The 21,948-nt window shown below is 42.4% G+C and overlaps 1 protein-coding gene across 1 annotated transcript in view; it reads left to right on the top strand.

Annotated features, from left to right (window-relative positions):
• The first annotated feature begins 1,342 nt into the window (after positions 1-1,342).
• PDK3 (pyruvate dehydrogenase kinase 3) overlaps positions 1,343-21,948 on the top strand; it is a 67,012-nt gene continuing 46,406 nt past the window's right edge. Inside the window, exon 1 of the mRNA XM_068533745.1 lies at positions 1,343-1,640. Within this exon, the coding sequence (XP_068389846.1) occupies positions 1,535-1,640 (106 nt within the window). The 5' untranslated portion in view covers positions 1,343-1,534. The remainder of the gene's footprint in view (positions 1,641-21,948) is intronic.

Below are 21,948 nucleotides of genomic sequence, written 5' to 3' on the forward strand. Positions count from 1 at the left end.
CTTTGAGTGTACGTATTACTTTTCTCTTTAAGTTCAGAGTAGAGATGCAAGCATTAAGCAAAGAATTGGTTGCATAGAAACCCAATGAAGGCACAAAAGCTAAATAGCTACACACCAATAATCTTACTCACTGAGAAAACCAGTCCAATCAGACCAAAGGAGTGGTTTCCAGTTACATTTTTACCTTTCCTCAGAGAACATTCTACCTTTCATTTAGTTGATGTTTATACGTTGCCAAAAATAAAGCAAGGTTTGGTGGAAATAGTTAAAGCAAGCTGTACTTCATACCTTCACATTAGGAAATAATGATTGCATATACTGAGCCCTGAGTTCAAGTTCACTCTTATACAAACAATACCTAACATAGTGTAAGTGTAATACATAGTGTAAGCACAGACTCCTGTCCAGAAGTAGTGGTGCTGGTGGTGGTGAGGCATGAAAAAGAGTCAGGGGGCTGTCCTATGGTGGCGGTGGAGGTGAGGGGGGTATGAAAGACAGTGCCTAAGACCTTAAATTTGATCCTTTCCAATGGTAGCGGTTGGGGGGGGGGGTGACATGAAACAAAGAGACAGTGACCTTACAATTAATCCTGCCCGGTGGTGTTAGGGGGAGTTCACGGGGAGCGGGGGGAGAGGGGGAGGGACTAAATGAAGTGTCATTGACCTTATAATTGACCCCGTTCAATGGTGGTGATGGCGGTGGTGGCATGAAACAGTCAGTGACTTAACAATTAATCTTGCCGAAAGGAGTTGGCCCAGGCGGGTGGGAGGGCGGGCATGAAACAGAGAGTGACATTACCATGAATCCCGGCCAATGGTGAGAGGCAGGCAGGAATCCGAATCAGTGAGTTTATTTTTGCCCAACGGTGGTGGCAGTGGTGGAGGGCATGAAGCAGCCAGTATAGTTAAGTGGTAAACAGAAGATGAAAAAGTGTCAAGACGCAACAAATACCCTGAAGTGCAACAGTCAGCTGATCCAGGGAAGGCCTCCCGGAAGAGGTGCCTTCGGTGGAGAGGGGCCTTGAGCAGCGCTTAGGATCGGATTCCGGGCGAGGGCCCGGACCTCCTCCCAGTCCCCTTGTACCTCCGCCACCTTTCGGCCGCGGAGGACCTAGCCCGGGACGGGACCGGGGGTAGCTGCACTTGCCGGGCCTGTCTGGGTCCCGGGAGCCAAGGAGGGGGCGCCCCCGGCTGCACTCCGGCAAAAGAAAGCGAGGGCGGCAGCGGCCAATCAGCAGCCAGCGCGTGCGGCCGCGCGCCCCTCGCGCCCCCCGCGCGCCGCGTACGTACGGCGGCTGGCTCCGCCCCCGTGGGCGGGGCCTGGGGAAGCCGCGGGCGGGCGGGCGGCCGGTCGGGGCAGGGGAGCTGCCGGTGCTGCTGCTGGTGCTGCCGCAGCGGCTGCACCCGCGTCGCCGAGGCCGAGACGGAGGCCAGGGTGCGCGCTTGGCGAACTTGCCTAATCCGCGCGGCTCGGCTGCAGCGGCCTTTGCGGCCGCTTGAGCGTCTTGACTGGTCTCTGCGTTGCCCCGACGAGGATGCGGCTGTTCTGGTGGCTGCTGAAGCAGCCGGTGCCCAAGCAGATTGAGCGCTATTCGCGCTTCTCGCCATCGCCGCTCTCCATCAAGCAGTTCCTGGACTTCGGTAAGTGCGGGGCCGCGGGTCGCCACGGTCCCCACGGCCCCAGGGTGTGGGGCCGCTGCCTTCCGGGCCCGCCGCCGCGGGTCTCCGCCGCCTCCGGGCAAAGTCCATTGGAACCGCGGGCGGGGCTCCGGGATGCCCGGGGGCTCGGATTTCGGGGCGCGGAGGGGCGTGGCCTGGCACTCGCACACCCGCCGGGGGCTCACCCGGAGACACAGAAACCGCGTCCGAGGAGCCTCATCCCGGGCGGGACTCCCCAAAGCTGCCGTCGTTAGCTTCAAATCTACTTGACACAGACCTCACCGCCCTTAAAACTTAGGAGCGGAGTGTGGGTGGCTTTTGAACGTTTTTATATTTAGATTCTTTTTTTTTGGATTGGGTAAGAGCTGTTTAGGAACACTTTGAGGTCGAGTAAATTATGCAATGGCATTTTGTTCCTTTTCTGCTCTAAGGTGCTCCTGTGTGGCCGGAGCGGCAGGACTCGAACTGCTGTCTTGTTCGTGCTGTGTTAGAGCAGTTAGAGGCCTGGACTGCAAAAGCCTTAGATGCTGGGAGGAGCGGACGTCTGGGCTCCTAGCGTCAGAGCAGGGTCTCGTGCCAGCACCTTTCGCCGCGCCTCTCCTTCTGTGTCCCACCTTCTCCCCTGTCGGGCGGGATGGTGGGCACCTTCCACGAATTGACGTGGGAGCGCAGAAGACCCGGCCCCCAACCTGCCTGAGGCCTAGCTGGGATGGGAATAGATTCCACGACCTTCTGTTAACTGGATCGTGTTTCTCCAGAGTGGTGCCGTTTCAAGCGCGGAGGGAATCCTCTCAGTTGGGTGAATGCGAGGCAGCTGGTTGTGAAACACCTTAAAGTATTAAAACAAAAGTGCGCACCCAGCTATCAGGAGGGAACGCGGCATCCTGGAAGGAAAAGAAAATGGAGCAGCAAAGATGTTCTAAGCTCTCGAGGGGAAATAATGGGGCGGCTGGTCGTTTAATGACTTTTAAGTAAATGTCAAGAGGTGGTGTCAGGTGGGCATAAAAACCTAAGTGCAGAGTAGGTAGCACATTCGGGGAAGACCCAGTAAGCACAATGCGATGTTGTCCATACTTAAGTTAGGATAGGAAGAGAGGAATAGGTTAAAGTTGAGACCAAATTAAATTTTAAGAAACCAGTTTGCCAGCGAATGATGAGGAAGGTCAGGGTTCAGTGAGATGTTGATCTTTGAGTCTTAAACTTCAGTCCCAGAAGCTTTTCAGTAGTTTTACTTTACCATCTGTGGCCACTTGTGAGAATTTTAGAGGTTTGCGGCAGCCCCCCGACTTAAGAGTTTAGGAAGAAAATGTCGCTGTTGCTATAAATAGCAACATTCTATCCCTAATTTATGGTTTAGAGAGATTCTGAAGGTATCGACTTTTCATAGGGGTAAACTGAGACAGGTTAATTCACAATAAAAGGACCAGAAAGAATCCAGAGACTCCCAGTTCCTTCCTTCCGCCCTCAAAGTTGAAGTGATAGCTCTCATAGCTTGGCGAAATTTTGGTTGATTTATTTCTATAGCAGCTAGTATCTACCATGTTAATAGGTGTCTTGGCAGAGATGTTATTTGAGTAGGAAAACCACAGTGGGGCATAGTGTTATCGTGGAAGACCCATGGGACCATTATCTGGAAACAAATGTTCTAATTCTTGCTCTGCCACTGACTCAAGAGCCTGGCCTTGGCTAAGTGACTGAACCTCACTGGGGTTCATTGTCCCCGTCGATAAAACACGTGGATTGTATAAGGTCACCTCTAAAGCACAGTTCCCAAACTGCGTGATCCTAATTTCAAAGGAAAAGGGATGAACTTTTTAAAAGAAAACTACCAAATCTTTGGATAAGTATTTCCCATAAAAGCCTTCTGACCTATTTTGGGAAGAGTGGAGGGGATACTCTAATCTAGGGTAATGGAAGAAGCCTAATAATTGAAGTCTTTTCCTTATAAGGAAGCTCACGGAAGAGCTATATATAATTGTAGTGGAATGCGCTAGAAACTCAAGGCTCGTTTGTAATGCCCAGAGACGAATCAGGTGGCAGGCAGTCTATCTTTAATGCCAACAACTAGAAGAGGGTTGTCACACAAAGGCCATTTCGACTTCTGCCTTTCTCTTGGTTCTTCCAGCTCTGGATAGAAGTCCGATTTTGGCAAGTGGTGTGGGAGTTGGAGAACTTAGAAGGGGTGTGGGGATATTTTTAAGGTGAGAAGGAAGAAGAGTAAAGAGGTTTTATGCCCCTGAATGATTGGAGAAGACTGCAGGGGAGAGCCACCTCCAGCGCTTACAGGCCCTGAGTGGGAGCAGCCGATGACTACACGAAGCCAGCTTGGGGTGGGGGGCCGTGGCAACCCTGTCCACCCCGTATGTGCTGGCTCCGGAAGGGCAAGCTGAGCGGCGCCGATTCAGTATACTTTAAAGATCTAGGGCTCAAACAGAACAGATGCGTGAACGACGTTGACCCACGGACTGCCACTTCGTGACGTTCTCCCTGGCTACTTTGCAAACGGGACAGAAGTTTTGGACTAGAATTCCTGGACAGAGACCAGGGAAAGGATATCCACGGAATTTCATGTTTACAGTATTTGTTAGAACCGCATCAACAAATTGTGGTTTCTGTGGGCACGGAAAACAGCTTTCTTTTGCGAATGTATCCACACTAGTAAATGAGATGATCTTCCTTGTTTAAGAGGGAAGGCTAAAACTGCGTGTTATTTCAGAAGCAGTGACTTTATTTGAAATGAGGGCTGCTCAATCTCAGCACTCTTGACTTTCTGGGACAGGTCACTGTTTGGTGGAGGAGGGGTGCTGTCCTGTGCATTGTGAGAGGTTTATGAAAGCAGCACCCCTGGCCTCTACCCACTAGATGCCAGTAGCACATCCTGCCCCCCCCCCCGCACTCCCTCCACCCATGAGTTGTGACAACCAAACATGTTTCCAGACACCACCGTGTCCCCCAGGGGAGCAAAATGCATCACTCTCTGTTGAGGACTACTGCTGTAAAGCATTTAGATGCCTGTATGGTTTTCATGCCTGTGCCCCATCCTCCAGACTTTACTATAAATGTTCTGGGGGCGGGTGGGCATTGGTATTTTTGGTTGTTCTTAAGCATAACCAGGGTTGAGAACCACTAATTAGATGATCTTCTGGATCTAGAGTTGTCCCCCTTTCATCTGTGGGCCATATTTCTCTATGCCCTTTAAAATAAGAAGAGTTTTCTTGAGCTCAATCTTTACTTGAAACATGGCCTTGCACACAGTTAGCAAGTTGAACAAGAATAGCAAGCGTTCTAAATGGATCATGAGTTTATAAGGGCAATAGTGCGCTGTGAAAGGTGGGATTTAAAAAAAAAGAGATTCTTTTTGGTCTGAGATTATAGTTACATGGTTCCAAATTCAGAAGGTACGAAAGGACATAGAAAAGTCAGCTTCCTACTTTTGTCCAGTAGCCTCCCCATTTTAAAATAAATGGCAACTTGTAATACTTTTGTCTGTACCTTGCTTTTTAAACTTAATTCCTTAGACAGCTTTCCATATCGTAACTGCAGAACTTCCTTTTTCTTTTTTATGGCTTCTGAGAATTTGTTTATATGAGTGTACTATATTCATTAGCCAACTCTCTGTTGACGGCTAGTAGGTTGTTTCCAATCTTTGCTATGACAGCTTGTGCTACACTGAATTACTGCATTCATCATTTCATGCGTGTGTGAGTATATATATAGGACAAATTCCTAAACATGGCATTTCTACACCAAAGGCTATGTGCATTTGAAATTTTGATAAATATTGTCAGATTGCCTTCCATCGAGGTTGTCTGTCTATCCTCTCACTAGAAGTTTCTGAGAGTACCTATTTTCCTACACTTTTACCACATTGTTGTCAAACTTTTGATAAGTGAAGAAGTGTATCTAGATAAAATTTTTTTCTCCTTGAGTAAAGAAATTTTTAAAATTGAAGTATAGTTGATTTATAAGATTATATTAGTTTCAGGTGTACAGCATAGTGATTCAGTATTTTTACAGAGTAAAAAAAATTTTAACTTTAGCTTTTTATTATGGAAAATTTTAAGCATATACAGTACTAGAGAGAATAGTTTGATGAATTCCTGGGTTCATTATATTGATCGCCACGTGCTGTTTGTCTGTGGATTTTGTGTGTATGTGCAGTCTGTTAGATTTTCTTATCAATGTCATGCTTGTTTCAGAAGAAATACATTTTTTTCTGCACTAAGACCAGTTTATCTTTTGAACTATCCGTTCTTCAAAGATCTGGTAGAATCCACCCATGAAACCTTTTAAACCTAGTGTGTCTTGGGGACTGTTACTCTTTGACAGGCTTCTCTAGTCTGTGGTATTGATCTGGATAGATTTTCTATCTCTTCTAGAATCCATTTTGATGTATTTCTCTAGAAAATTATCCTAGTCATCAAGGTTTTAAAGCCAGTTTGCGTAGCTGAGATAGTAATTAGTCTTAATTTTCTCTGTGGCTGTTCCCCCTTTATTCCTTCTATATTTGTTCTCCCCCTCTTTTGTGATTAATTAGTTGTTGGTTTATATGATTGGATTCACTTATTAGCTTTATGACTTTTGTTTTCTAGTTCATTAATGATTACTTTGATTTTATTAATTCCCCCTCATGTGCTATTTTTTTTCTTTTTGAACGGCAAAATTCATTTCTTCTTTGTTGTTTATTTCAGTATTTAAGGCTACAGGCATTCCTCTGAACACTGCTTTAACAGCTGATGTGTACAGTGTTTGATGCTTTTTCTTCCCAGCTCTTCTGCACCTTCAGGTTTTTATTCTTCTGTGAACTAAGACTTGTTTTATTTTATTTTTTTTCTAAATTTATTTATTGGCTGCGTTGGGCCTTCGTTGCTGCGTGCAGACTTTCTCTAGTTGCGGCGAGCGGGGGGCTACTCTTCGTTGTGGCACGCGGGCTTCTCACTGCGGTGGCTTCTCTTGTTGCGGAGCACAGGCTCTAGGCGCACAGGCTTCAGTAGTTGTGGCACGCGGGCTCAGTAGTTGTGGCTCGCGGGCTCTGGAGCGCAGGCTCAGTAGTTGTGGTGCACGGGCTTAGTTGCTCCGCAGCATGTGGGATCCTCCTGGACCAGGGCTCGAACCCGTGTCCCCTGCATTGGCAGGAGGACTCCCAACCACTGTGCCACCAGTGAAGTCCCAAGACTTGAATTTTTAAATTTCCAGTAGAAGTGCACCCTGTATTTTAATTTTGTTGATTTTAAGTTTTGCTGCATTGTGATCAGAGAATGTTATCTGAATCATTTCTTTAATTTATTGATGTTTGCTTTGTAGTCCAATCTGTGTTCATTTCCTGTCACTGTTCCTTGGGCAGCAACAAGCAGGTTATGTTCCCTTCTCAGGTTACAGAGGTTCATATATCAAATCTACCATATTAATTATTTTATTTGAGTTTTCTATACCTTTGCTTTTTTTTAATCTACTGGATCTGTCATGGGTCAAAAGAAGTTCAGGTCTCCTAATAATCCAATTCTGTTTCTCCAGATATTGCCTATGGTTTTTGCTTTGTGCCTGTTAATGTTACATTTGCTGCTTAGATATCTTTAACTGTCATTTCGAGATGCACGCTTTAGGGTACAGAGTGCTGCCCTTTGACTAGTTCAGTGCTTTTTGGCCTGGATTCATCCTTACGTGACATTGAGATCCGGAGCCCTACCTGCCTCTTGTTTTCATTTTCTGCTAGAGCATTTCTGAATTTCTTGAAATGTAGTATAAAGCTGGGTTTTGCTTTGTGAGTCTAACTTTTTCTTTTATGTGGTTAAGTTTAACCAGTTTATATTTATTGATATGACAGATCTGTCATCTGTAACGATAAACATCTATAATTTTCTTTCACTTTATGTTTTTAATACCTGTAATTTTTCTACCATATTATATATCTTGCTTTGTTTTATTATATTTCTTTTGGTTTGAATTTTTGGTTCCAGGGATTATCTTTCTACTGATTTATTTAGACTTTCTTTGTCCAGTATGGTCACCACTAGCCATTTGAACCTATTGAGCCCTTGAAATGTGGCTGTTGTGACCGAGAGACTGAATTGATTTAATTTACATTTAAACTTAAAAGTGATACTTGGTTCAGTTAATTGGAAAACTTTTAAGTATGTTTAGAACAGTTTGGATATGTGAATCTACCTTAACTGTAAATTTGATGAAATCTAATTATAGGCCAATTATTTCTGATAGAAATTTAGCTTTTGAATTGAGATGTAAGTATGACACACACTGGATTTCAAAGACAATATAAAAAATACTAAAATATCTCAGTATGTTTCTGTATTGATTCCACGTTGAAATGGTAATTTTGGGGGTATGTTGCATTAAATAAAACATCAAAAATTTCACCTGTTTCTTTTTATGTTCATATGGCTGCTAGGAAGTTTAAAATTACTTGTGTGGCTCATAGGTTTCCATTGGACAGTGAGGCTTCAGACAGTATACATTAACTCCTTATAAGGAGTAATAGAAATATCACATTTTAATGTCCAGAATAAACATTTATTGATTTTATTTCTCAGTATAACTTTTACTCTTTTTTTCCTGTAAACCTGTTGCTCTCAGGAGTTTTGGACCAATTAACTGTCTTTGAATGGCAGTTAACGTTATGGTGGTTCTTTGTGATGTTTGCAAAAGCTTGAGGTCTTTCTGTTAAGTGGTTGTTAAGAATTTAAAGTTCTCTTAGTGATGTAAGAAAAGGAGAACTTGGACTGTATGCCATAACTTAAAGATAGAACCTTCTGAATCTTGAATGAGTTCATAGGAAATGATTCACATTTTCATCTGGACATGCTTTTCATCTTTCAGCTTTACCCTGTCCACTTCGGGTTCCTTCATTAATCACTCTCATCTGCTCCCTACAGACTGACTTTCTATCTGTTTTATTTCCCAGTTCCTTTGCACTCGTCTTTTGCACAGCTGCACTTGTATTAAACATATTTGCTCCTGGCTCCTGTTCTTTGATTTTATTCTAAACTGTCTCTTTCCAGAGGGTAGGCACTCACCTGTTCTTTGTAACCTTCTCAGCTTCCTCGGCTGTTTGCTTTCTGCCCAGAGTGGGCACTTCATAAGTGGTGATTATTGACTCCATCTAAAGGTTGTTAAACATTATGTCACTTTAATTTAGTCAGTTGTTATATAGGTCTAAACTTCTGTAATGTCCCCACATTTAAATATAGCATCTCTGAAATAAAACCACCAGAAGATAGGTTGTCTGACAACTCTGTCTTCTTTTCATAGAAAAGATTTCTATCATAATTACACTGGTTCTGTGAACCTTGGAGCTTTTAGCTATTAGAAGGCAGCAGCCAGTTTCCCTGTTTTTACTCTTCTTGAGGTTTGAAGGCCCAGCCGCCCTCTGTTTTTCTTTAGAAAGTATTTTAAGATTCCAGTATCCACTGAGAAGTTGACTTTGGTTGCAAATGACTGCTCTTCGAAAAGCCTTGAGTTTCTAAGTCATGCTCCTTAAAGCCTGATTACTACTGGGGAGAAGAGTGGTTTTGTTTCTGGAGAAAATGAGGAGATTTTTTTGGGTTTTGTTTTTTTTTTAATTGTGTTAGGAAAAGGGAGAAACAATGGCATTTTGTTTCTGAGTGTGTACATTTTGTACCTTTACATATATGTACGTGACACACCTTTTCTGTAAGTGGTAAGGTTCTTCTACTGTGAGGAGTTGCCAAGAATTAGACTAATCTGTTTAGAGACAGAAGCTAATAATTCAGAATTAAAGGGGAAGAGTAGTACAATTTCATTTAGGGTAAAGATATCTAATGTGGCTTAATGCACCTTGATCAATATTTAAATTTAAAGAAAGAATTGGCCTTTTGGGCCCTAAAGGTCTGATATGACTGGATTTCAACATAATCTGGTTTATCAGGCTCTTAGCGTTTAAGGTGTAGTTCCAGCTTTGTTCATTCTCTTGGCAGTTTTGTATGCTTCTGAAGGGGAGACATGGCCACACGTCCTGACCTATTGATGACTGAGTGGTTTCGTCCCATTAAACTTCGGGAAGTTGATCAGATTGTTGGCAAGATTTGGGAAACTATGGTCTTATTACTGGATGGAATCAGAAAATATCACCTCTTTTCCTTTTCATTTTACGTGCATTCTCTTATTTTACTTCCATGATTATCTGATTCCAGAGTTGGGCAAATCCTTTTTTTTTTTTGCATGCCATAGTCTAAGACAGGTTATCGAACTATAGCCCGAGGGCCAGCCACCTGTTTTTTGTGTTACAATTAACAGACTACTTTTAAGAGTAGTTTTAGGTTCACAGCAAATATGGGCAGAAAGTACAGGGAACTCCCATACACCAGTGTGGGACATTTGTTACAGCTGATGAACCAACACTGATCCATCATTATCACCCAAAGTTGATAGTTTCTATTAGCGTTCAGTCTTTGTGTTGCATACGCTCTGGGTTTTGGCAACACCTATTTTTGTAAATAAAGTTTTATTGGACCACAGCCATGCCCATTCATTACATAGCGTATGTGGCTTCTGTACCTCTGCAACAGCAGGGTTGAGTAGTTGCCACAGAGACGATTTGGCCCACAAAGCCAAAATGTTTACCATCTGGCCATTTACAGAAAGTTTGGACCTCTAGTCTAAGAGAGTTTGGCTCCCTGTTAAAGAAGTGTGCAGTGATTGCTGTTAATTGGCATTTAAATGATAAAGCTCTGTTGGTCCCGCATGCTAGGAACAGTAAAACTTGGCTATCTGGAGTGTGACTTTTGGGGTAGCTAAGACTTTTCCAGGTGATCGGTGGCTTACCTATAGGGTATGTGCCCCTGTGTGGAATTACCAGGGTATGTGCCCCTGTGTGGAATTACCATGTGAAAGGCTTGGAGGGATTTTATAGCTTTAATCTCTAGGGCTGTCACCAAAGTTTAAGTGTACCGGTTTCTCCACAGCCCTGCCAAGGTGAGGTTTTATGACTTCAATTGTATAATAGGTAACATAGAAGCTAAAAGTTTTATTTTTTCCCCTTGTGGGTTTATTTTGTGCATTTTGTTGTGTGTGAAGTGCCCTTGACCATTTAGTAACTGGACTCGGGAGTTTTAATCATTTGCATGCACTTCCTGTGTCTACTTGGCATAGTAAGCTATTGTGCTGTGTATCTATTGTTTTCTCTTGTGCTACCTTCTTTGGTAAAGTAATTATCAAAGTATACAACTAAAGGCGTTCGGAAAGATTATCACCTCTAATTCTTCCATCCATTTTTTGGTGCTAGCCTTACATCTTTTGCCCATATATTTATATATGTTGACACTGATTATTGGTTTCCTTTTTATTTAGCGCACAGTCTGAGTTTTAATATACCCAGTCATTTACAATGCTTTTATCATGGTCAGATTTATCACCTAGAGCAGTATGTAAATTGTCACTAAATCCCTCTGGAATTTGTTGCCATCTCTGTTGGGACGTTTGCAGTCAACTCACTTTTAGTCTGTTCTGCTGTCCATTTGCATAGCAGCAACTATTAAGACCTCACGTCTTTCTGTCTTGTTGCTGTTTTATCACAAAGTCCACAGAATAGTTTATATTTGTGGATTCTCTCCAAAAGGACAACTTTTCTGATTTCAACTAAATATCATATGCTAACTTTTGTCTTGTAATTTCTGTTAAAATTTGGTGATGGCAGCTCCTTATTTATTACTTCAGATTTTTAGGAATTCTCGCTGTTCTTGCCCACTTATTCTTCTTGGTAAATTAGCTAAACTTATAGAAAATGTGCTAAGGGAACTGTGGATGGGGTGGGGTACCTGGCGTTCATTGAAACTAGCCTGGAAGCATCTTCAGATAGCCCGTTTCGCCATATTTGTGGCAGAGCTGGGTTTGATTGCCCTTCATATCCCTCGAGGAGAACTCCTTTCCTAGTCATTGTCTCATCTTGACTGAGATTATTCTTTCTGCTATAATGAGTGGCACAAAAATTACAGCAAACTATTTATTATATATTACACAGGTCGATATTTACATTCCCTGTGATTGAATATTTGGGGTTCTAACTCGGTAGATTATTTCCCTAAGCATCACCCAAGCAGTTGTGATTTTATTTTCAGTCTTAGACTTGACCTCTGATTCCACTCAACCATTTGAGTTGTACCAGTGTTTCTTTCTTTCTTACTAGGGCATGGAAGTCAGTATATAATAGTTTCGCTGTTGGGAATAAATTGCTACGTATCTCTTAACATTTTCTCAAAGCATGAAGTTAAGTATTCCCATGTGTTGTTGGCCGGAAGACAGTAGGGCCCTTTGAAACGTGTAACATACATATCTTTTCCCAACAAATTATTACATCTTCATTGACCAGAGCATACTCAGGGTTTACCTGAACCTTTCCTTGGATCTGTTCTAGAAGAGTACAGTGTTTCCTTAAGCTTGGTAGCAGATATTCCTTAATACTTGACTGTGCACTTTGTATAAATTTGGTCAATTTCTCCTCTTCTGAGATGAAATAGAAAGTAAAGTGTCATTGCTATATTAACATTCCTACATTGGTCACGTAATGCGCTCAAGTGTGGTCAGTTTCCTAGGAGGCTGAAACAAAACTCAAACATGAAAATAGAGACTGAAAATAGATGGGTCAATGAAAAAGTTGGGGATGCTTAATAGCCACTGTCTGAGCCTGAGGAGTTCTTTGGTTTATTCCTTGTTGAATTTCCTGTGGTTAGATGCTAGTCAGTGGATCTCAGTCCTGGGTGCTTGTGAGAATCATCTGGGGAGCTTCTAAAGCTAGTGCCACCTGTCCCCCCACCCTCACCCTGTAGAAGCCAATTACATCAATCTCTGAAGGGAGGGTCTAGGTGCTGGTATTTTTGACTTACCCAGCTGACTATAATGTGCTTCCAGAGTTAAGAACTGTGTTAGATCTGGTAAAAATTTTGCCCAAGAGCTGTGAACCACTTTAGGGGATAAAGTCTGTGAGATGCTGAAGGTTAACACTTAAGGAGTTTAGGAGACCATCAGCATTTTTTTTTTGGCTGTGCCGTGCAGCTTGAGGGATCTTAGTTCCCCAACCTGGGATTGAACCCGGGCCCTCAGCAGTGAAAGCACTGAGTCCTAACCACTGGACCGCCAGGGAATTCCCAGGAGTCCATCAGCATTTGTTGAACTTTCTGGATTCGGAATGGAGTGGAAACTGAGAAACATTGGGGAATTGTCGAGGCTTAGTTTCTGCCTTTGAGGGGCTTATAGATAAATGAGAAGTCGAGACAAATATGTCAATATATATAGGCTAGCCAAAATGTATGCGTCCCATGAGTTTGTGGCATGCTTTCTCTACCTCTCCCTTGGAGGTTCGTGTAATAAAGATGCTTTCTGGGTACGTGTGAAGTGTTAACCCAATTGTCCTTTATCCAGAGCATCCTTGGAGGCTTTCTTTGTTTCTTTCTTAGTTTTTTGGTAGAAAACAACTATAATGTATGTACTCTTTGTCTTGATTTCTAGCTCCTTTCATTGGCTACTCACTACTAGCAATGCTCTCTCCAGAGTTGTCCCAGAATGTACATTAGGCAAGGTTGGTGTAGGATAAATAACTGTAAAGTGTACAAACCAAAATCTTCTCCTCATAGATTGATTCAGTGGGAGCCTGAGCTTAGCGATCATCTGTCCAACCTCCCCAGTTTTACACGTGAGAAAGTAGAAGCCCCGAGTAATGAAGAGACTGCCCAAAGCATCAGCTAGTTGTTGACCTAACATCTTGGCTGCCTCTTCCAAAGTGAGCCAGAAATTATTCTTTCTAGGAGGCGAAGGGAACTTACATTTGTGTACCGCTCTCCACCAGACACAATATTAGTCAGATGTAGCTGTAATTCTCACAGCATCCAGGTGAAATAGATGTTTCCATTTTTTGGATGAAGACGCTGAAGCTTAGATGGTTTAAGTATCTTGCCTAAGCAAAGTTAGGAGCAAAACCACAGTTAAAATGCAGGTCGATTGAGCTTTTAAACGTATGCTTTTTTTCTTTCAACTTAACATACCATTTCTTATCACATAATATACCATTTGCCACAGTGCAATTCTTTCTAGCAAACAGAGTCTCTATTAGTAATGCTTGGGGTCTTGTCTAAATTTGTTCTTTTAGACAATCTGGAAATTGCATAATCTAATGTTTGTCTAGTCTTATCATTTCGGAGCTGTCAGATTGCTACCTCCTTCATTTACTTACACTAGAAACAATTTTTATTCTGAGGACCCACACTTGTTAGTTTATTGTCTTGTTAGCCTATTGTCTCTCCCTGGAAATATGATAACGGGTCTATGTGGACTTGTACTCAAGGCTTGGTTTCTGGTGCCTACCACCAGTGCGAGCTTGGGCAAATCACTTAATCCCACTACACTTCAATGTCCTGATCTACAAAATGGAAACAATAGCATCGAATCATAGGCCTGTTGCACCCATGAACTTGAGAACATGCAGCACAGCGCATGGCACATGGTAGGTGCTCAGTAGATGTTGGCTATGCTTTTGTTATGGGAAGTTAGTGACACAGCATTATCCTGGACAGAGTCAGCTTCCTGCTAAGAATGAAAACTGCATAGGGAGCTCTTAACCTTGAGTGTTAATTATCTTAAAGTTTGTAGGCTGAAGGTCCCAGCTATATAAACTGATCATTTCCCAAGAAACATAGCACTTTCAGCTCATTTGTGCTTTGAGCGTGACTGGCTTTGGATCTTCTTCATTCACTGTAATGGTTAACTTAAGGTTTTGCTCAATTAACCTCGACGATGAGGACAGTGTGACATTTACTTAACTGTTCCTGCTTCCATGACAACAAGACATTCTGTAATCCAGCGTTAGGACTAGATCCTAAACTCCTTTCTGGAATTAGGGTGATGTGGATCTGTGTGGTGGCTCTGGCTATGAGTGCTACTCATATGCTTTAGCCGGTCAAAGCTCTATTTGTGATGTCAGTTCTCAGCACATCCTTGCCTTTTCTCTCCACTCTCTGGCCTGACACACCATATTGACAATTACTGTCACTTTATCATCACCTTCCTGTCTACCTTTTGGCTCTTCTTCCCCTAACTATAAGGATTGGAATACCCCTAACCAAATATACAGAATGAAGTGATCTATTAGAGGAATTTACCATTACCAGCAAATGTTATCTTGAACCCCTGAATTTTATTTGCTATTGTAAGTTTATACTGAAACTTACTAGGTATTTTAATTTTCAGTTCTAATCAGGAAATATTAAACACCTACAATGTGCCAGGTATTGTGCTGATGGACTGTTCAGTTTTTTGAGGAATCTTGGGATCCATGGGACATAGACCTCAGTGACTGGGGGTGATGACAGAGGGGTTGCCCAAGCCAAGGGCACAAATTGTGGGCCCATGGTGAAATCTACTCACAACTTGGTTTGGCCTTATCTGGCATACAGAGGGGCAGGTTTCTCACTAATCTGTTCATGGATACATATATTTCAAAAGAGTCAACAAATAGGATCTCTAAAGAGAGAGGATCAAGGTACTAGTGGCTGTCGCTCATGTTCCCTCAGCACAGACACAGATCTCCTTCAGGGAAGGATCCAGTAACCCTCACTTACCTTAATTAAGAACCCTGTCATGATCACCCTGTACCCTCTTTTCTTACAAGAGCATCAAAAACCATTACATGAAGGGTAGCATGGGCTTCAGACCCCATTAGGAAGATCTGCATATAGTAGCACGTTCTGTGTGAGATTTTTGTTTGTTTGTTTTTAGAATAGAATGGCTCTAGTAGGGTGTTTTTCTTTAAAATAATAAAATGGCTCTAGTTATAGGAAGACCTTTTTCAGAAGACTGCTATTTTCTTTAAAAACTCATTTTATTTTTTAAAAATTGAAGTATAGTTGATTTACAATGTTGTGTTAATTTCTGTTGTACAACAAAGCGATTCAGTTACACATATATGCATTCTTTTTTAAAATATTCTTTTCCGTTATGGTTTATCATAGGATATTATTTTTTTTTATATTTACTTTTATTTATTTTCTTTTATTATTTTTTTGGCTGCTTTGGGTCTTTGTTGTGGTATGCGGGCTTCTCTCTAGGTGTGGCTTCTCTCTAGGTGCGGGTTTTCTCTCTCTAGTTGTGGCACGCAGGCTCCAGAGCACGTGGGCTCTGTAGTTTGCGGCACGCAGGCTCTCTGTTGAGGTGCGCAAGCTCAGTAGTTGCAGCGCACGGGCTTAGTTTCCCCACGGCATGTGGGATCTTAGGTCCCTGACCAGGGATTGAACCTGTGTCCCCTGCATTGGATGGCAGATGCTTTACCACTGGGCCACCAGGGAAGTCCCTATCATAGGATATTGAATATAGTTCTCTGTGCTATATGGTAGGCCCTTGTTGTTTATGCATTCCATGTATAAAAGCTCACGTCTGCTCACCCCAACCCCCCACTCCAGTCCTCCCCCAACCCCCTCCCCCTTGGTAACCACCAGTCTGTTCTCTATGTCCGTGAGCCTGTTTCCATTTCGTAAATAGGTTCATTTGTCATATTTTTAAAATTATTTATTTATTTATTTATTTTTGGCTGCGTTGGGTCTCTGTTGCTGTGCGTGGGTGCAGCGAGCGGGGGCTACTCTTTGTAGTGGTGCGCGGGCTTCTCATTGCGGTGGCTTCTCTTGTTGTGGAGCATGGACTCTAGGCACGTGGGCTTCAGTAGTTGTGGCACACGGGCTCAGTAGCTGTGGCTCACGGGCTCTAGAGCACAGGCTCAGTAGTTGTGACGCACGGGCTTAGTTGCTACACGGCATGTGGGACCTTCCCGGACCAGGGCTCGAACCCATGTGCCCTGCATTGGCAGGCGGATTCTTAACCACTGTGCCACCAGGGAAGTCCCCATTTGTCATATTTTAGATTCCACACATAAGTGATACCATATGGTATTTGTCTTTCTGACTTCGTTCAGTATGATAATCTCTAGGTCCATCCATGTTGCTGCACATGGCATTATTTCGTTCTTTTTATGGCTGAGTAGTATTCCATTGTATATATATACCACATCTTCTTTACCCATTCATCTGTCGATGGATATTTAGGTTGATTCCACGTCTTGGCTGTTGTGGATAGTGCTGCTATGAACATAGGGGTGCATGTATCTTTTTGAATTATAGTTTCGTCTAGATATATGCTAAGGAGTGGGATTGCTGGATCATATGGTAATTCTATTTTTAGCTTTCGGAGGAACCTCCATTCTGTTTTCCATAGTGGCTGCACCAACTTACATTCCCATCAACAGTGTACGAGGGTTCCCTTTTCTCCACATCCTTTCCAGCATTTGTGATTTGTAGACTTTTTAATGATGGCCATTCTTACTGGTGTGAGGTGGTGCCTCATTGTAGTTTTGATTTGAATTTCTCTAATAATTAGTGATGTTGAGCATCTTTTCATGTGCTATTGGCCATCTGTATGTCTTTGGAGAAATATCTATTTCAGTCTTCTGCCCATTTTTGGATAGGGTTGTTTGTTTTTTTTGTTGTTGAGTTTTAAAAACTCTTTAATGACTGCATATTTCTCTATGTAGATATGCAATATTGTAATTTATTTGACTATTCCCTTATTGTTGGATACTTAGGTTGTTTACAGTGTCTGTCCCAAACCTTTTATTTGGTAAAATTTCAGACCTCAGGAAAAATGATAAGAACAGTATAGTTAACACCCATGATTAGCACCTAGATTCACCAGTTACTTTGCTATATTTGCTTCTTCCCCCTTCCATCCATCCCTATCCGTATCTCCTTCCCTCCCTCTCTATATACACCTTTTTGGCTGAACCATCTTGAGAGTAAGTTGCAGATGTAATGACTACATACTTATATATATATATCCTAAGCATGAGAGTACTTTCCTAGTAGCCATGATACAGTTATCACAGCGAATTTATCATTGATATTATAATATAATTGAATATTCACATTTCCTCTAATGGCTCATGGCTCCTATATTGGATAGCTGGGGTCTAGAACATACTCAGGAGGCACTGTGGCCCCAGGAGGGGCTTCTACCTCAGTAATGCAGCACCAGGGATAGAGGGCAGGAGTGACAGGTAGGACTGGCTGGGTGAAAACTGGAGAATGAACCAGAAGTCTGCAAACAGAAGGGTTACCCTCCATCCTGATCATCAGAACATTAATAGGCAGGCAGTTACCCCTAGGCCAAGTGAAGGGCAAGGAGGGGGTTCTTCTCTAAAGACACTGAAAGAACTGTTTAAGGAGAATAAGGGAAGCTGGTGTGGTGTTAGGACCCCACCCAAAAGCCCTATGTAATCAGGTGTTTTGGGTACTCACTTAGTCCTTAGGCTGTCTCACTGAACAAGCAAGGATCACCTGCCATCTGAGGGAAGCCTACAGCAAGAGAAACTAACATAAATAAATGGCCCAAAAGTGACTCCAAAGAAAACAAATTCAGGTAGTAGAAGAGTGCTTTAAAGTATAATTTGAGAAATAAATCATCTTGTACACTTATGAACATCTTGGGGCAGATGGCGTTTTCCAAAGATGGCCCTGACAAGGCTTTTCTATGATGTGCCCTTGCCAGCCCTCCACCAACGCAGGGGGTCTGATCCCCTCCCCCTGGAGTCTGGGCAGTCTATGGCTGCTTAGAACAGTTGAGGATGGCAGAAGGGGACTAGCTGTGTGACTTCTGCAGCTGGGTCATAAAAGGCCATGCAGCCTCTGCCTTGTTTACTGAAGCCATACAGGAATCCAACCAGCCCCAAATCGCCATGCTGTGAGGAAGCCCATGGAGAGGCCACCTGACGATGCTTCAGTAGGCAATCTCAGTCGCTAAGTAAGCGGCCCAAGGTCAGATATGTGAGCTGGAAGCCTTCAGATAGTTCCAGCCCCCACTGTCCAGTCACTCTTCCAACATTTAAGTTTTCCCAGCTGAGGTCCCAGACCAGCCTTCCCTCCTGTGTCTTGTCTGAATTCCTGACCCACAGCATCTACGAGCATAATAAATAGACATTGGGCTGAAAGAAATAGTGTAATAGCTGCATGTTGTTGGGGCATTGAGTTTGATAGGGAATGAGGTGTGTGTGAAATACCTGATCTTTGGCTCTTTGGCTCTGAAGTTTCTGGCTCGCTGTTAGTAATAATAACCCAAATGGGCTGGCCTAGAGTGGATGCAGCCTCAGGTGTGGTAGACCCCAAACCCACTACCTATTTTGATCTCTTTAAATTCAGGAATAAGTTTTCCCAAACAAAGGAAAACTGTTAAACTTCCCAGGCAGTGAAATAGTATTTCTGGACATGGAGTAAAACAAACATTTTCAAAGTATAAATGAAGCTAAAGAAAGAGGGGGGGGATTCTTTTGAAGGATATTCACAATCATTTGGTAGCTCTCCATTCACACTTACGGTTGTTTCTTCTGAAGGACTATTCAATTAATTATTGTTTATAGCCCTGGTAAGTTTGAGAATAAATTACTTATGCTAAAATTCAATGTTGTCAAAAGGTTGAAATCTTATAAATACAACTGAAGAAAAATCAAAGAGCTGCCCCTGAAATATTATTTTCTCAGTTATATTTTACCTGTTTTAACATGGTTAATGGTAAAAATACATTGTAAACTCAAAGATTTAATTGACAGTAATTAGAAAAAGCAGCATTATCAGAATGAGCTGATCATTCTGTTGGGTTTTAGTGCCTTGCTGGTAATTCTTCCATTTTTTGCCCTCCTTTTCCACTCCCTGATTCCCTTGCTTACACTCCTAAAACATCCCCTACCAAGCCTTAAAGCTGAAAGATGTGGATAAAGATAGCCTTTAAGTAATCCAGACAGGAGACTACATTTTTGGGAGGCATGTGCTCAGCTCTCTGCTTTAATTATAAGATACATTATCAGGTCATTTCATTAACCGAAGAAATAATTATTTTTTCTGCTTCCTGTAAATTAGTCGAAAAGAGGATTAGAGATTCACCAGAAATATATGCCACTGTGGAAACCACGTATAAAGAATAACGTCGGAACTCTTGCTCTCAGAAGGCTGGTCAAATGCTCCTTTCTTATCAGTGACCATCACTGAGAGGGCTCCCCGTATTAAATCAGAAGTCATTTATGGAAAAAAAAAAACACACCAAAACTCATTTGTGTCTACTTAGTGCTCTGTGGTGATCTAAATGGGAAGGAAATCCAAAAAAGAGGGGATATATGTATACATATGGCTGATTCACTTCGCTGTGAATCTACTGAAACTAACAAAACATTGTAAAACAACTATACCCCAATTAAAAAAAAAAAGTCGTTTGTGTTTCTGTGTCTGTTTATCCTGTGTCTTGGTGAACTGGAAAGCCATTTAGAACCTTTCTAGACAAAGCCAGTCATACCTTTTGCAAATGTAGTAATTGTCTCCGATTTCTCAATGAAAGGGCAAAGTATGAAAAACAAACAGAAAACAGAAGAGAATTAAAGGGTCATCAAAAGAGGAAGAAACACTGAAGAAATACACAAGTGTATTTAAGCCAGTGACTTACTTGCTTCACGAAATCAGAATTTTCCATGCCTCTCACCCACTGCTTCTTCATCTTTTTCTGAACTGATACTAGGGAAAATTTTAATCGGTAAATTTGAATAAGATGAAGTATATGGAGAAATGCAGAATAAAAATAGAAAATCAAAATTAAGGAATGTAGAGAAGCCAAGTAAGCGGGGGAAAAATGAAGTCAAATGACTGGAAAGAATAACTGGAAAATACTCAATATGCCAGAAGCCTTAGAAAAACAGAACCCTTTTGAGAGGACATTCAGATAAAACCAAAAGTTTCTTTTTGGTAAGTTAACTAAAAACAAGATTGTTGGAACCCTTTGATTTAAACTGAATATTTAACATTAATACATAAGATAAAATACTTTCAACTTATATGAGGAAAACCACAGGAAGGTTAAAAAAAATCAGGCATTTCATATTTATTTTTAGGCTCACTAATTAACTAAAAAAGACTTATCCCTCTGTTTAAGCTGATGTATAATTAAGGTATCTGAGTACAAAGAATTCGTCTCTAAAGCTAAATTAGAATGTAGGAGGCAAAACCTGAGATTTTGCAGGTACTCTTTTTTTAAAAATACAAACTTCTGAAAGTATTCTCTATTCTTCCAGTAAATCATTGAGACGCTCCCACAGGTGAGGCAGTCTAATCAGTGCCACGGGGCGGGGGGGGGGGTGGGTATAGAGAGAAAGTTTCTTTCAACACTAGTTTATGAAAGGCTGATAATCCAAGAAGCCTAGAATAAATGCTTCCTGAAACTTTGGTTATTTCAGGCCACGCCTAGTAGTTAGTTGAGTCTTCCAGTTAGTGCAGAGTTGACCAATGGAAGCACCAAGGCCTTTTATTTTATTTTTATTTTTATTTTTAAGAAATTCACGTTCTTTTATTTATTTATTTATGACTGTGTTGAGTCTTCGTTTCTGTGCGAGGGCTTTCTCTAGTTGCGGCAAGTGGGGACCACTCTTCATCGCGGTGCGCGGGCCTCTCACCATCGCGGCCTCTCTTGTTGCGGAGCACAGGCTCCAGACGCGCAGGCTCAGTAATTGTGGCTCACTGGCCCAGTTGCTCCGTGGCATGTGGGATCTTCCCAGACCAGGGCTCGAACCCGTGTCCCCTGCATTGGCAGGCAGATTCTCAACCACTGTGCCACCAGGGAAGCCCAAGGCCTTTTATTTTAAAATAAATAAAATTGGATGGTAGGGACACAGAACATACTTTAATCCTTTTTTAATTATGTAGAATCATCAAGTGAGCACAGGCGACCGCGCTGAACCAGAATGCAGTCAGGCTCTCAGGGCTTAGTGAGCATCAGACTGTTTGATCTGGCACCCCACGGCCGCCTTGGGCTGCTCTGCTTTATACCAGCCGGCATCATTAGTGATTGCGATTTAATGAGCCCCCTCATCTCAGTTTTAAGAACCTGTTCGTGTTAAATGTTAAGCGCTTTTTTAACCCTTGCTGCAACCTCTGCGAAATCGGTCCTGTTCTTATTTTATAGATGGCTACACCGAGGCTTTGACGTGTAATGACACTTGCTGGTGTTCACGAAGCCAGTGGACGCTCGGGACAGGATTGAAAGCCAAGTCTAACTCTGGCATCTGATCTCGGCATTACTGTTCTGCCAGACTGCAGTCTTTTTATCTGAATTCTGAAGTCCAAAAAGCTCAAAAAAATTGAAGTTCTTTTTTTATACCTTTGCTGCCCAGACTAAGTCCATGGCAAAACCTGGCCTGCAGTGATTTGGGGTCCGTGGTCTTTCCCTGCTCAGTGTCGACGTTCACAGATTG

The sequence above is a fragment of the Eschrichtius robustus genome, chromosome X, assembly GCF_028021215.1.
Source record: "Eschrichtius robustus isolate mEscRob2 chromosome X, mEscRob2.pri, whole genome shotgun sequence".
NCBI lineage: Eukaryota > Metazoa > Chordata > Mammalia > Artiodactyla > Eschrichtiidae > Eschrichtius > Eschrichtius robustus.